The sequence below is a fragment of the Caloenas nicobarica genome, chromosome 7, assembly GCF_036013445.1.
Source record: "Caloenas nicobarica isolate bCalNic1 chromosome 7, bCalNic1.hap1, whole genome shotgun sequence".
NCBI classification, from domain to species: Eukaryota; Metazoa; Chordata; class Aves; order Columbiformes; family Columbidae; genus Caloenas; species Caloenas nicobarica.
This window is the reverse complement of record NC_088251.1, coordinates 19,897,841-19,913,094: the sequence shown is the minus strand read 5'-3', so window position 1 is coordinate 19,913,094 and position 15,254 is coordinate 19,897,841. Positions and strand designations below refer to the sequence as shown.

General features: G+C 41.9%; 1 protein-coding gene across 1 annotated transcript; it reads left to right on the top strand.

Moving 5' to 3' along the window:
• The first annotated feature begins 1,714 nt into the window (after positions 1-1,714).
• SLC16A12 (solute carrier family 16 member 12) lies at positions 1,715-11,930 on the top strand. Its single transcript, XM_065639317.1, has 6 exons — positions 1,715-1,903; positions 3,980-4,083; positions 5,320-5,463; positions 7,877-8,468; positions 9,592-9,851; positions 11,028-11,930. Exons 1-6 carry the CDS (start codon positions 1,803-1,805, stop codon positions 11,288-11,290), a joined length of 1,464 nt encoding a protein of 487 aa, XP_065495389.1. The 5' UTR covers positions 1,715-1,802; the 3' UTR covers positions 11,291-11,930.
• Positions 11,931-15,254: the final 3,324 nt, after the last annotated feature.

Genomic DNA, 15,254 nt, shown 5'->3' with positions numbered 1-15,254 from the left:
TCATGGCAATGGAGGAGAAGAGAGCAATAAAGACAGCATTAGTACATGTTCTAATGCTTATTGTGGGTATTGCTTTGGGCTCTGAATCATTAGAAAGCTTTATATATATATTTACTTATAGATAAATATTAGGAAAGCTTATTATACAAAGAGAGAAAATAGGACAGTAATTTTTATTTCCAAAGAGTATACAGCATTTTTGGCCTAAAGTAAAATGTGTGATAGCTAGCAGGTTTACTAGCACAGAAACAGACCTGGAACTGATATTTAATGCTACCTTTTTTTAGCTTGTATAACTAGATGGTGGTATAATATAGTTTTGGCATCTTTTGTGGATATTTTTATTCACTGATATTTTTCAAGGATACTGTTTCAAACACGTTTCCCTTAAATCCCTGCTCAAAAGCATGGACAGGCACATGTTTTGTGGTTCTCTTTGCTATTCACTTCCCATGGTGGTTCAGGTGCTTCATACAACAGCACAGCCACTGGCTTTTGGAATGCAGCCATGTAGCTGCTTTCTTGAGTTGTGCTTTTGAGTAGCTCTGCAACTACTTACCTCTTACATGCTGTAACAGGTAATGTTTCCTGGGGAGCCTGTGGTTCTTGACAGTGGGATGTTGCATATTCAGCATATTAGGTGACAAAGAAGCTTTTTGAGGTTTCTCTCCAAGCAAAACTGAAAGTCACCCCAGATAGTTTGCTTAAGTCTTATGAATCTTTGATTCACCCGGGGGTTAGCTGCCTGCCGGTGATGGCGAAAACATGGTCTGAGAGCCAGCACTGCATGTCCCTGTCGCGAGCGAAGCAGGGTGTCTCAGGTCCCTCGGACTAGCCCTGCTGTGCAGTCGCTGGCGCAGAAGGGACTAAAGGCTGTTGGTCCCATGCTGCTGGTGACACCCACACCATCAGCAAAGCTACTCCAACGCACATGACTCAGTCACTCAGATAGCATCCACTGGGTGTCATTTGGTCTCCTGCAGTGTCCCGCAGCACTCGGTGTGCATTTAGAACCCATGTTGTGGCCCGGATGCAGGCACTCCTTTGATTTGAGTAGATGGAAGAGGGGGACAGGCTGGTTCTAACCTTCAATGAATTGTCCATGCTCAGAATATGAAGTCACCATGTCCCACCTGGTTACAGGCTTCATCTAAGTTTTGACTTGTGAGAACAATGAGGTAATTTCATCATCAGGTCTGCTCTGATTTTGCAGTGAACATTCCCTTTTCATACAAAGGTGAAAACCATGTTCTCTCAAACAAAAATTTTACACTAAATTGTGTACAAGGAAGAATAGCTACTTTGAGTCAAGACTGCAACTGAAAATATAATTCCAATCAGGGACTGGTGTTAGTGAGGGGGAACCACTGAATGTAAATGAGCTGCAGTGACTGGCACCAGCAAAGTGTGTGACTTACATGTATGTGCTGTGACATTTGTGGGGGAAAAGGGTATCATGTGCTAGGATGTAACTGCCAGCCAAATTACCCTGAAATAAATGATACCAGACAGGGGGCCAAATTCCGATGGCATTCTGGCTTCCAACAAATTTTCATTGACTGCATTTGAAAGAAAACCCTCACTTTCATGCAATAAAGCCGAAGCAGTACGTCCTAGCCCAGCCATGCAGGTTACAGCACGTGTGATGTCCCCTGCTTCCTTCTCTGCCTGTTTTTTCTCTCTCTCTCTCCCTTCAGATGGCCAGTGACCCATGTACCAGGCAGCCCGGGCTCTGCGAGCCGGCCAGATTCGGCCTCTGCCACTGAGGCGAGGAGGAGGGAGGAATCGCCCCAGCCCGCACCATGGCCTCACCCCGGCACGCTGAGCCCCCGGATGGAGGCTGGGGGTGGATGATCGTTGCCGGCTGCTTCCTTGTCACTATCTGTACCAGGGCTGTGACGAGGTAAAGGGGCTGCTTCTCGTCTTTCTGACCTATTTGCAGTGCTACTTCACTTTTTTTTTTTTTTTTTTTTTTCCTTAGGAAGAGGATTTGGGATCTCCCCTGATATCCCACAGTTGCAGGGGTTATTCTGGCTAGCTACAAACCTCTGTGCTGCTAAATTTTTAAAGGCTTCCTGAAATCCCTAAGGCTGGGAGGGGATGGCTGAGGGATTATGAGCCCTCTGGTTTTAGTCTCGTGTCCTCTGACAGCTGCCTTGTCTCTCAACACCCTCTCCTTGATTCTTCGCAGAATCAAAGCCTCGGGCAAGCACTATTACATCAGGCTGTGGTGGTTTGGTCAGGGAGGAAAGAATCATGTAGAGTCTCCTCACATCTGCTGTGTCCCTCTGGTCCCACAGCTGTGCACGTTTTTGCCAGTTCCAGTGGATTTGCTTTGCTCCCAAGTCTACCTGAGAAACCTGTAAATACCCCCCTGCTCCTACAGCAAGCATTTCAGGTACCATTCCTACTGAGGTCTATGCCCTGGAGAGGAGGCCCCTCTCGTATCTGAAATATGCAGAAAGTATTTTCTCAAAAATAGAACAGGAACAGACTGCTGCCTTGCATAAACATAACGTATGCATCTGGAGTGAAATGATTTCCACAGCTGCTGTTGGGTGACTTTGATGTCAGCTAGAGGCAGAGGAGCCTGGTGTGTGTGAACATGGACATTTAAACTATATTAAGCAGAGAAATAAAATCACCCTGGTAAGTGAGGAACAGTGAGACAGTGTCTTGTTGAACAGTTAGTATAGTGTAAGTACAGTGTGTTCTGCCTAAATTTTAAAAAAATTTCTTTTAAAATAAAGCTGCCAGATTTTAGGGATCTTAAATCTAGGCTCTTGGAGTCAACAGCATTAAAAGAGGCATAGAAACATTGATACAGTGTTAGTCTATGCATGCAAATGTACCAATTCCATAATAACAGTAGAGATTTTCTAGTGGATTTAATTCCTTTTTCATGTGTGGAATGTATTACCTCAAAGAAATCATCTATTGACTGGCACATATCTAGAGTATATACAAGAATGAAGTGTGTGCAAGAAAAAAAGCTGAAGAAAGTGGTTGGTCATTAATTTGCAGGAGGAAAAAAGGAACGGGAAAAAGGGATCTCTTGCTGATCCAGAAACCAGGATGAAACTATGCAGCCTTTTAATCCGTTCTCCTGCAGAGACAGGTAGAACAGTAACACTCATTAAGCAGAGCAAAATAACCTCTCATAGAAACATTTTAATAAACTGCTGGAAGGTCGGTGGACTGCCGCTGTGTTTTTATTCTTTGTTCATGACGAGTTGCTTTTCACTTGCTTTGCACTTGTGCACCCATGAACACATAGCTATAGTTGGGGTTGGCACTAGAGGTAATATGCTGGCTCTGCCCTGCCAGTTTGTGCAGATGTGAATGCCACCATTATCAAACAACCACATCGGTGAAGAACTGGGGAGCTGTGGCTTTGTGTACCAGGAAAGTCACACCGTGATGTGGGCTATAAATTGCTGGTGATAATTACAACTTCAATTTCATTTCAGTTAAAAATAATATTAGTTAGAAAAATCTAGCAGCAGATACCACAATGAGAAACATGGTATTATAATGTTCATAATCTCTCTGGAGTAGTTATGTGTCTGAATTAGGTTCTACATCAGCCTAATCGTCTAATCCCCCTGTTGGGATAATAATCGGACACCAATTTGTGATTTATTTGTTGCCAGTGCAAAGCAAGGATTCTTCTCTGGTTGAATCACCCTAGTCTCAGTGCTTTATACAGAGTACTGCTGGAATTATTCAGCTTGCACACATCCTTTCATGTCTTGTCCCTCGTGCATTAGGGTAACCCTCCATTTCCAATATCCCTTAGAAACTGTCTAAAAATTTTCTACGTCTCATTGGGATTTAGGCAAACCACAGATTTGATTTTCCTGGGAGCTGGACAGGACCTTCAGGTGGATACTCTTTATACCTGAAGAGTGAGACTGGTGTTTTCTGTGAGGCAAATATCCCATGTTCAACAGATTGGTGTTCATGTTTTCTTTCCTAGGTGCATCTCTATTTTTTTTGTGGAGTTCCAGGCATACTTTGGGCAGGATTATGCCAGAACAGCTTGGATCCACTCCATTGTCGACTGTGCTACGATGCTCTGTGGTGCGTATTATCCTTTGAAGATGAATGTGGCTGCTTTTAGCATGTTCACAAGTTGGTGGAGTCAGCTGGGAAAGATAGATACCGTGAACTCTCTGGGGTATGTTATATCCAAGCTGCTTCCCCCAGTATAGTTGTGCAGGAAGGGAGTATCTTCGTACTATTGAAAAGAAATAGAACTTCGATTTGTCAAATGATTTGTTTTCAGAAATGTACTTTTGTCGAGGTCTAGTTGGACAAGTTGTGTTTGAGAGCTACTAACTGAGCACTTGTTTCTTTTGCTTTTTAATTGGAGTAATATTTGACGCTTATCACAGGATGTACATCTTGCCTTTCGATCAAGTCACAGTTATCCTCTTTTTAGCAAACTTGTATGTATACAAATAGTCCTTTCTTTTAAAAGAAAATTCAGTGTTGCTAAAAAATGGCATGCATTGATGCAGTATTTGTACCGAATTTCTCATGAGTTTACTTTAAAACTGTACAGTTAGGTGAAAATCCATGCCCTAATCCTGTGGAAGAGGGTTAATCCATGAGAATTGCTATGAGGGCACAGGAATGCAGCTGGAATGAGACATTGCAATTCTCCTATGTCAGTCAGCTTATATCTTAGGGAAAAAAAGAAAAATAAGGATAACCTTGCCCTGGCATCGCAGGTAGCAGAGAGGGAGAGAACTGGTGATGACACCCCGTGGTAGAGACAGGGTGATCTGGGAGCCATCAACATTGGAGAAGGACAGGAGAGGTAGCAGTCCCGGAGATGGTCCAAAAGATGTGAGACTTTTCCTGTTTGTGTCTGACACAGAACCCATAAGGTCAGGGAGGAGTGAGGAAGGATGCCTGAAGTTACTGAGGGCTGAAGTGCAAATTCAAGGTGGGGGAAGGTCTCAGCGTTGTAAGCATGGAGTAATGAACAGTGTGGGCTGTCACTGTGGCCTCTCTTGACCTCCAAAACTGCAGAGTAGCTGTGTTCCACAATGACTTTGATCTACTTAAAATGGCTGCTGAGAAACGTACTGTAAATTTCAGTTTTACCCTGACTTTCAGGAAAACAATTTTTAGAAGTTTTTTGGAGCTCACACCATTGTGATAGAAGAGGGATGTTGGAAGACCGCTCTGTGTAGCTGTGATCATTGTTTTCTCCTGCTTGCCTGCTGCTTTCTTTTCCTTGATGACCATTGCAATTAACTGTGTGTGAGGACCTGCCATTAACTACCAGCTTTATTTATTTCTTTGAAGCACCGCTTGGGAGTTTAATCAGTAATCATGTATCCTGCCAAGTTGGCATCATGCTAGGAGGGCTGCTTGCATCTGCTGGACTAATTTTGAGTTCATTCGCCACCAGCCTGGAACATCTCTACTTATCATTAGGAGTCCTTACAGGTAGGAGGCATTCGGCCCCTTTGTTCCTGCCAGGAAAGCAACATGGGAATGTTAAAAATTATGGTACTTTCTTTCAAGAGGGATGATCTCTTCTCCAGGTCATATTGCCAGCACACCATTACATAGAGATACTCAGACCTGTTTCTGTCATTGTAAAAGAGAGGCTTTGGCTGCCCCTGTGAGGGCTCCAGCGCTCAGTGAGTCTCATACAGCCCAAATGCCACATGCTGCAAAAGTAACTCTTTAACTTCTGTTAGAGAGAGGGCTATCGTTAGAGTTCAGAAATTATGGGAGGTCAGGAAGGACTGCTGTTGCTGGTGATGCACAAGAAGGTTTCCTTTTTGGACGCTGATTTGGGTGGAGTTTTTTATAGTAGGAGTTCTAGATTGCCCCAAGTATTTGTGTGTTAAAACGAAAAGTCTAAATCAAAACATAAGAGTAAGTGGGCAGAGGAGCGCTGGGTGAAAACCTGGTACCTCAACTGTGCACCTTATTTTTGCATGCATTCCTTTCTATTTGAAAAGTAAACAAATCGTTGATTGGCAGTGTTGCGGCAGCAGCTCCTACATTTGAATTCAGGTATGGTGGTAACAAATATCTTTGCTCTGTCCTATCTCCTTGTGTTTGGTGTGCACAGAGAAACTTGAGAGGTGCCCATGGTCACACTGACATTCCTTTCTCATTAATACTGACTTGGTAGCCACGGTGATATAAACCCTTGCACTTGGTCCCCTGTTGTTTAGTAACAAGTTGGTGGAATTACTGCAGTTCACATGCTGCCAACAGCTTATTTGTTTAAAAAAAAGTAAATCCTTATTGTAGTGCATGTTACTCCTGTATTACAATGTTAATCTTTGACAAATGTGTTCATAACAAATAAAAAGGCTTCTTGTAACTCGTGGGACTCTGCCACATACCATGCTAATGCCACCGAGGCTTCCTTAGCAAGAACCACTGTGAATACTGAAGTGGAAAAGCAGTTGCACTTTGTACATGGAGTTGTAAAGAGCCAATTCTACAACTTCTAGTCTGTGGGGACTGATTAATGGAAAGGTGAACTGTTGGTAAGGGCTAGAGGTGGTGCCCCAGAGAGGGGGTTGGAGCATGACTGGTGGAGGTCTATATCCATAAAAACTGCAGGACTTGAAACTGTGAAGAGTGAAGCAGAGGTGAGGTGAGAAAGCTGGCAATAAGTAGCAGAATTCCTTCTGAGAGATATTAAAATGTTTTCAGCCCCAAACTTTTCATCCCTGCTTTTCACAGGACATTTATTGGCTTTTTTGGGACTGCCAGCTCACTAAAAACTAAATGGGATGTGCACCAAATAGGGGATCATTTTCACAGCTCTTGAGTGATGATGTCTAGCTCAGGGCTGCTCCTCCGGCCCTGCTGCCCGCATGGGTCCCACCCCAGCTCTCTGCCCTGCTCCTCCCTCCGCCTCCTGAGGGGTGCCAGGGCGGGCACCCACCACCCTGCATCCCTCTAATCCGCTTATCCCGTCCCGGCAGGCTCTGTGCTCGCCTGGCACAGTGCAGCCTTTGAAGAGGACGTGGCAAGCTGGTTATGGCACCGGGTGATTATCTCTTATTGGCAAGTTCTGCCAAAGGCAGTGGGGACTGTTTTAACCTCAATGTAGGACACACTCCAAAACCCTAGTCAGGAGCTCATTTCTGCAGCTGATTCAGAAATATATGTTTTAGTGTTAGGGCAAGCAAATGGTGATTAAAAACTGCTCTCTGGTTCTGCAACAGAGACCACAATCTTTTTGTCAGTCCAAGAGATTCATCTTATTCTTTTACTAAATTGGACATGGCTTTATTTTCTAAGGCTTTTCCCCTGCTCTCTACCTGTAGGCAGGGATTTTAAATGGTCAGGATGCCAAGCAGCTGCTGTGTGGAGTTTGTTTAGCTGACTAAAAAAAGTTTATTGTAGAATATTAGTAACAGAGACAGACTCTTTATACTGTGTTTCAGAGACCTGAAAATTAATGTTCAGGATTGCAACAGACTGGAACACAAAGTGGTGCCTCATCAGGACAGTGTGTCCAGTGCCAGCAGCTGTGCAGACCCTGGGGCAAGACCTCATCTTGCATCCAGGAGAACTGACACACCATTTCTCTGATGTTTAGTGATCGTCCTTGTTCTTTTTATTAAGTGAATCCCATCACTTCTTTCTGAGCCTTGTTATCGTGGATTAATGATGACCTGTTAGATTTGTCAAGTCAGTGACCCTGACCGTGGAAGAATGGAGTCATCCTGGTTTCTCTTCACACTGTGACTGGGCTGCATGATACAGCATCAGAAAAAGCTTCCTATTCATTTGTGCTAATGAAAGTGGGTTATGTGGTTTAATTTAGTGTGTTCCCTGTGTCATGCTTAGTATTAAGCCATCTGCACTGTGCTTTCTCTTCTAGGACTTGGGTTTGCACTCTGTTATTCTCCAGCCATCGCGATGGTGGGCAAATATTTCAACAAAAGAAAAGCGCTGGCGTATGGAATAGCCATGTCAGGAAGTGGAATCGGTACCTTCATCCTGGCCCCCGTGGTCCAGCTCTTAATCGAGCAGTTTTCCTGGCGTGGAGCTTTACTCATCTTGGGAGGTTTTGTTTTAAACCTCTGTGTCTGTGGTGCCTTGATGCGACCTATTGCTCTTAAGGAAGACCATAAAACCGCTCCTGAGTTTCTCGAACAGGATTATGTCCCCAAAGCGCAGAAACGAGACTTAAAACAAATGTCCATCTGTTCACCTTTAATCAAAGCATGGTCTCGTGAATGTTTATGCTACTGTTCATGGAAGGAATATGACTTTTTACTGATGCCAGGCTTCATGGTGCTGGCAGTGTCCATTTTATTTATGGCATATGGCTGTAGCCCTCTTTTTGTCTACCTAGTGCCTTATGCTTTGAGCGTTGGAGTGAGTCATCACCAGGCTGCCTTCCTCATGTCCATACTTGGTGTCATAGACATCATTGGTAATGTCACCTTTGGATGGCTAACAGACAGAAGGTAATGGCTTACTGCTAAGCAAGTGTAAACTTTAGCTGCTGGGAGGCTGGGTGCAAATGAGGTGTAACATATATAAAAGTTAACATTATGGACCTTTTCTGTAGCATGTGTAACTTTAAAAAACAACAAACAAACAAAAACCCCACACAGTCTAACTTTCAGAAATGGTTACTATTTAATGTATGTCTCTTCTGAGTTTGTTCAATTCTGCTGGCTTGTTTGTGGGGTTTTTTGTTTTGTTTTGTTTTACCTGAAGACATTATGTGTTTGTGCAAAGATCTTGCATTTAACAGTGGTACTATAACCCCCTGCCTGAGGTATGTTGAGCAAGATCCTCTGTACATATTTCCTAGAGGATCTCACTCTACTTCCTCTGCCTTTCCATCTCTTTTGTGCTGCTGAGGAGGCACAGAAGTCATGGAAAAGGGTCAGGGGTCTTCCCAACACTGCCAGGCATATAGCCAGAAAGACTGACCTAAAATTGTTATACGTTTTCCAATATGCAAGAACTCACCATCCTTTGCTAACTCAGCTCACTCCAAACATTTGTTTACAGCATCTGTAACATCAGTAGAGACTGGCTAAATTCAGAAGGTTTTTGATACTAAAGGACACATCCTTTGTGCTTATTCAGTTTGTGGGAAAAATCAGTTATTGGGTTTGTGGGGCAGGGAGAAAGGGAGTTTGCCATCTTGCTTAGCTTACACTGATTCCAGTGTTTAAGGGCTGATGCAAAGGATGACAACTAAGAGAGGCATAATACTGGGAGCACCTTGCTGGGCTGGGATGTAAAGCCCGATGCAGTATTGCTTTGGACATTGAAACTTCAGAGGGCTGCAAAATCCTGGCAGCAGAGTGGGTCCCCTCACTAGGGACAGCCGAAAGAATCTGGCAGGCAGCATTGGCTGCTGCTTACCAGATGTTTCTGCAGCTGTAGGTGGGCAGCTTTCCCTACCTGGGCTCATTGGTGTTGAGCTTTTTATCTTGAAGACTGCATAAGAAAATTGACTTCATTTTGAACCATATAAAAGAGAGAGAGACTGAAGTGCTGTATGCCAGGGCATAGAAACTGAGATACTGTGTACAGTGATAATATTTTTCTTTTCTGTTTTGAAATTTGCAGGTGTCTGAAGAAGCATCGGCACTTCTGCTACCTCTTTGCTGTGGGGATGGATGGCCTCTGCTGTCTCTTCCTGCCAATTCTTCAAAACTTCCCCTTGCTTGTGCCTTTCTCATTTACCTTTGGCTACTTTGATGGAGCCTACGTAACACTGATCCCTGTCGTGACAGCAGATGTAGTGGGAACTTCTTCCTTATCATCAGCACTGGGTGTCGTGTATTTTCTCCATGCCATACCATATCTAGTGAGCCCGCCTGTTGCAGGTCAGTTCATAAAATGACTTTCCTATAATCTTATCACTACTTCAGATTTACCTGTTGCTGTGATGTAAAAGGAGAGGAAGGACGGCAAATGCATACTGATTGCAGAGGTAGCCACTGGGCAGGGGCATAACACACCTAGACCCTCATAAGACTCTAGATCCCACTTAAGCCCTGTGTTGATGGGATGATTTCTACATATAGAGCAAGCTGAAATTTAAAAAATAAACCAGAATGGAAATGGGCTTCTAAGAGCTGTTATATCACCACTTCATGTAGTACAGAAATTGCAAGTAGATGAAACAACAGATTTCACCGTGAATTTACACAATTTTGAAAATGTAACCTAGAGAGTGTTTCATTCCAGGAGTTTTTGTTTTGTGTGTGTGTGTGTGTGTTTGGTTGATTGGGTTGGGTTTTGTTTGTTTGGTTTTTTTGTGTGGAGGACTTTTCATCTCCAGACTGCTTTGAACAGGTAGGTGTGTCAGCTTCACTACTGTTTGGTCACAAGCTCACCACTGTAATATCTAACCATCATTCTCCCTATCGGTTCCATTACAGTGAAGGAAGAATGAGAGCTCTACTCCTATTATTCTTTAGAAAGAACCTGACATGGTTTTGAATACTGTGGAAGGCGAGAGATCTTTTTTCAAGCAGACATGTATATAAATATCTTGCATATTTTGTCTACCTTCACATCAATTCCTAATTAATCTCTGTTTCTGAGTCTTTTAATTTAATTTTCCATAGCAAAAATTATTGCAAAATGGAATTATTTAAAGTGATGCATGAGCCTATGGCATAGCTCACTAGATGTTTCTGTATGAAGATCTCATGCACACAATATATAACCCTGTGGCTCTCTAAGCATGTCTAAAGACTGACAGCTAAATCCATGCAGTCGAAAGATGTTTATTTAGTATTGTGGTGATGGTTGCTGTGCCTTTTCTCATGTGTTTGACGTCCAAACAAAAGCCGATAAAAATCTTATCTGCCTGCTGAAGACAAACCTCTCCCTGCCCCAGGAGATAAAAGTATAGTGATGGTGATGTAAACCTGTATTGTTTGATTTTATTTATATCTGATAAATCCAGAAGCTTATAAAACTGTTGATCACAGAATTTGTAAATTATTAGAATTCTGGTGGGCCTTTAAAAACCCATGATTTTTTTCCTACAGGCTGGCTTGTGGACACAACTGGCAGCTATACTGCATCATTCCTCCTGTGTGGATTTTCTATGATATTTAGTTCAACGTTATTGTGCTTTGCAAGGCTAGCAAAGAAAATCAAAAGAATGCATTTGCAGTCGCTCACTAATGATACTGGCACCAAACAGCACATCTGGACAAATGGAGCAGTAGCTTATTCTGTCACAGCAGAATTAGACCAAAAGGATGTTGAATTTTTGGCTGTGGATACAAACAGCTACAGCAACAGATGACAAGTGCTGTCAAGATTCAATACTGCACAGCTGTGACTGAGATGGAGGTGGCTCTGTAGTGTTATGCTGTTAAAGATATTCCTCCTGTGAAACAAGGCATCTCTCAGTCAGATTTTTCTGTCATGTTTTAGTTGACTAAAATCTACATACAGCAACAGTAATACCAAGTTAATGCAGCAATAGAAGAAAGCTAGACTGAAAATAAAGAGTTTTTAGAGACAAATGTTCACAGATTTATTTGAAATGCAGTATGTCAACTCCACAGGTAATCTCAAAGACGATAATTGGCTATAAATCCAAAGAAAGCTACAAAGTAGTCAGTGAGCAAAACTGAACAATGAAGTTAAAATTATTTCAAAAATAATATTAATAAGCTTTTTGGTGTTCTGGTCTATTGCGTTTCAATGGACTAATCACATACAACACCAAAAAACCTCCACATCTATCAGTCCACATTAAACTATTTGCAAATAACTGTTTCAAGTGCCAAAGCCTTTTTCATTTGTTTGTTTTTAGAAAATGTGGCAGAAAACTGTGATCTATGATGAAAGTACCTCTGGAGCAGCTTTAAGTTTTACAGCGTCCCTGAATTTTGTACATATGTTGCAATTTCATTTCAAATATGTTTTTAGACCTACCTTTCCCCAAGCCCCCTAGAGCAACATTTTGAGGTTGTTTCTGCTTTTTTCCTGGATATCTTTGAAGCTTGAATTTCTAAACATTGACATTCTAGGTATGATCCTCCAGCAGATCCTTGTCTTGGAGGGTAGAAGAGGTGCTGTGGCTGCTCTAGTGTCTGAAGAGGAGTAAATTTGTGCCATTAGACTAGGCACACTGATAGACAAACTTGCTTTAGTTGCATTAAATTGGAAGAAGTCCAAAGGCAGCCCAGGAGACCAGAGGAGACGCTTGTGTTTTTCCAAAAATTAGGAACATACTCCAGCTGGCTGCTTCGTAGGAGCTATGGACTGAATGTAGTTCATGTGGTAAATTACTGATGTGATGAACTAATAAATAATGGAATGTTTCTACATTTCCAGAGTGAAACAGTTGTCAGCAATAGCAGAAGTTCACATTGTACAATGCAAATAATTTCTGTGTTTTGATACTGTATAAAGCTGCACTCTGTTCATTACCAAATTGATCAGTCCAAATAATTTTCACCAGTGCTGAACTACTAGTTTTGTTAATCATCTGCAGTGTATTCAATGGTTGCTCATGGTGTCCTGTTCCACTCTGTGCCTCAGAAGGGAAAGCAACACAGGCTGACGTTCACAAATTTGATTTAGATCAAGAGTAAAGCCATAGGGGTATAATCTATTTTTCCATATATATCAATAGTATGTGTATCAAGTAGTTATATTATTCATGCATATTTCAAATCTAACATATTAAAATTATTTTACTTCCGTTGTCTGTGCTCAAAGCAAGCATTTCTCGCTGCCATGCTTCAGAAGCATGGTTACAGTCAGTAGCATGATCTACATGGACAGATCACAGAACAGATGAGAGTGCAAAAACTGCTTAAAACTAATAACATAAACATTTTTCAGCTCTGTGTGGCAACTGAGTCCTGGACCCTAATTCTGTTTAACATGCATTCATAAAAAATTAACTATGAGTATTTCTCAATGATTTAGGAAAAATATGCACATTTTGGGGGAAAAAAAGGTTGCTTTATTAATTAGTAGTGTTGAAGAAGTTTTAGATCTTACTGCAAAAGTTTCACATCAAAAAGTAGGGAATCGTGTGGTTTATAAAGAAGATAAGCTATTTCAACAAGCTATAAATTACCGGTGTCGTTTACTTTACAAAAATTTAATTACTTTTTTTACCACATCATGATGTCAGCAGTTGTTCATGGCAGAACTGCATATGTTAAAAGCCTGTTGGAATAATACTGTACGCATTTTTATCCTAGTAAATAATACCATGTAATACATTGTTAACGTTTTTTTTGCATTTTTTAAAATATCAATATATTCTTTCATAGGCTTTTGTTTTATGATTAACTTATAATTAAGGCAGTATTTATTGTTTTAAATGTCTAATTCAGCAGAAAACATTCAAAGGGTTTTAACCACAGACGTTTTGTAGAAAATGGTAGAAGTATTTCAGCATTTTTTAACACTGTTTCTGCTCTGACTCAAGTCGATAGACAAAAGTTTATATGCCAGAATGATGCTTTCTGTGCATAAAACACACTGTGAAATATCAGTGCTGACATGAATCTCTGCATTAAGAAACAAAGACAGAAGGAAGCATAACAAGAAATGATCTGTGAGTGGAAGAAATGGGAACACAATCCAGGTTTGTGAAGCCTCATGCCAAACTTCTGCCTGCTGGCCTACACAACCTAAACTGAACAGCTCATTTTCATCCTGCCATGTGAAATGTTTCAGGTGGCATGTTCTAGAATTCTCTGGATTATACTATTTTAAAAAATATATTTATTGTACCTGCAATGTTTTTTTCTGAGATGATAATATTCATGCTGTTCTCCATGGGGCTATTTCCTGGCATGGCATGGTGCAGCAGTAGGCAGAGATACCTGGGCTAGCTGTGGACATTTTCCCCACCTCCCACCTCCTGGTCCCACCAGCCCTGGTGAGCACTGATGGATACGGGTATGAATGGACCACCGCACCACTGAGCCTGCCTGGATTCCCAGGACAGCGTGGTCTGGCTTGGCTGGGGTAACATCTGTCTGAGACAGAAACAGAAAGATCCTTGCCTCTGTTCTGTGCAGTGAATGGGAATTCAGTCTAAGTGAAGCTGCTTACAGCTGCTGAAGTTATCCTATATGTTTCTATTCTGTGAGGTTTGAAATGGGGAAATCATCATTCTTTTTAAATTGCTTAGGTTTTAGTGATAATTTTTATCAGATCAGCTTTGGAACATTTAATAAATTATACCTTGAAAAATTGTGTGAAAGCAGCATTGAAAAACTCAAGTACCTTCTGTTGAAAAATAAGCCTGTTTTCAGAGATTAAAAAAAAACCAACAAAAACCCCACAAACAAACAAAAAGGAAGTAAAAAAGAAAACATTGAGCCTGAAATAGTTTTGCCAGCTTGGATGATTGTTTATCTCCTGCTATATGGTGAATATATTTTATATTGCCACGAGAATTCCCTGTTTGCTTTCTCAACTGTTACAAATTCATGTGAGAATGAAAAGCTTGTTTAAGTTAAGCTGTAACAGTACTTCATGTACAACATAACAAAGTCCTTAGTCAGGATCACTTCGATAAATAATACCTTCTTCTGAGTGAGTGTTCTGTGGTATTCCAGTAGAGTTTTCTTAATAATTTAGAAGGTGCTTTTGATTCATAAATGAATACTTCCTGAAGGGTTATCTTCACTCCTTTTTCCCCTGCACCCCTAGTGTAGGCTCCACTGATGTGTTCATACTTGGGTGTGAATTGAGAGGTGCTTAGCTTCTGTGTGGTTCTGGTTTTGCCCACTGGAATTGGACACTGCAAAATCTGGGGTTTATTTTGTCTGCTTCCTGAGGCTCAAGCTCAGCCCCTTCCCTGTGTCGACGGGCCAGGCAATGCAGCAGCACCACCGTGTGGGAAATAACATTTCCACTAATTTACACTAGGCAAGAAATAGAAGACAGTGTTTGCACAGAGCATCCCCAGGAGTACTGCTGTCCAGCACAACCCTCCAGAGTCCAAAGAAGGTAAGGCACATGAAATGGATTTCTTGCATCACTGCGCCTCACCATCCATTTCCTTGCTGTGGAGGAGACTGAGCCACTTTGAACTAAAAATTCAGGCTCATCTTTTTCCCAAAATATTTAATTGTTTCTTCTTATTTCTGCAAGGTTCGTTTTCCAGGAGAGAGGCAGGAGAGGCCCTGGTGGCAGTGTGTGGAGGGCAGCATGGATGTGCCACCACGGCTCGGGAACCCACACCACCTCTTCCTCATTCCACCCTGCTGCCTGCCGTGCCTTCGGGA

What these genes read in the sequence shown, in the direction of transcription:
- SLC16A12 (XM_065639317.1), top strand. Translation starts at nt 1,803, where the DNA reads ATGGCCTCACCCCGGCACGCTGAGCCCCCGGATGGAGGCTGGGGGTGG. An exon ending in CTGTGCTACGATGCTCTGTG is followed by an intron (nt 4,084 to 5,319) that starts GTGCGTATTATC and finishes ATTTCTTTGAAG; the next exon opens with CACCGCTTGGGAGTTTAATC. An exon ending in GGATGGCTAACAGACAGAAG is followed by an intron (nt 8,469 to 9,591) that starts GTAATGGCTTAC and finishes TGAAATTTGCAG; the next exon opens with GTGTCTGAAGAAGCATCGGC.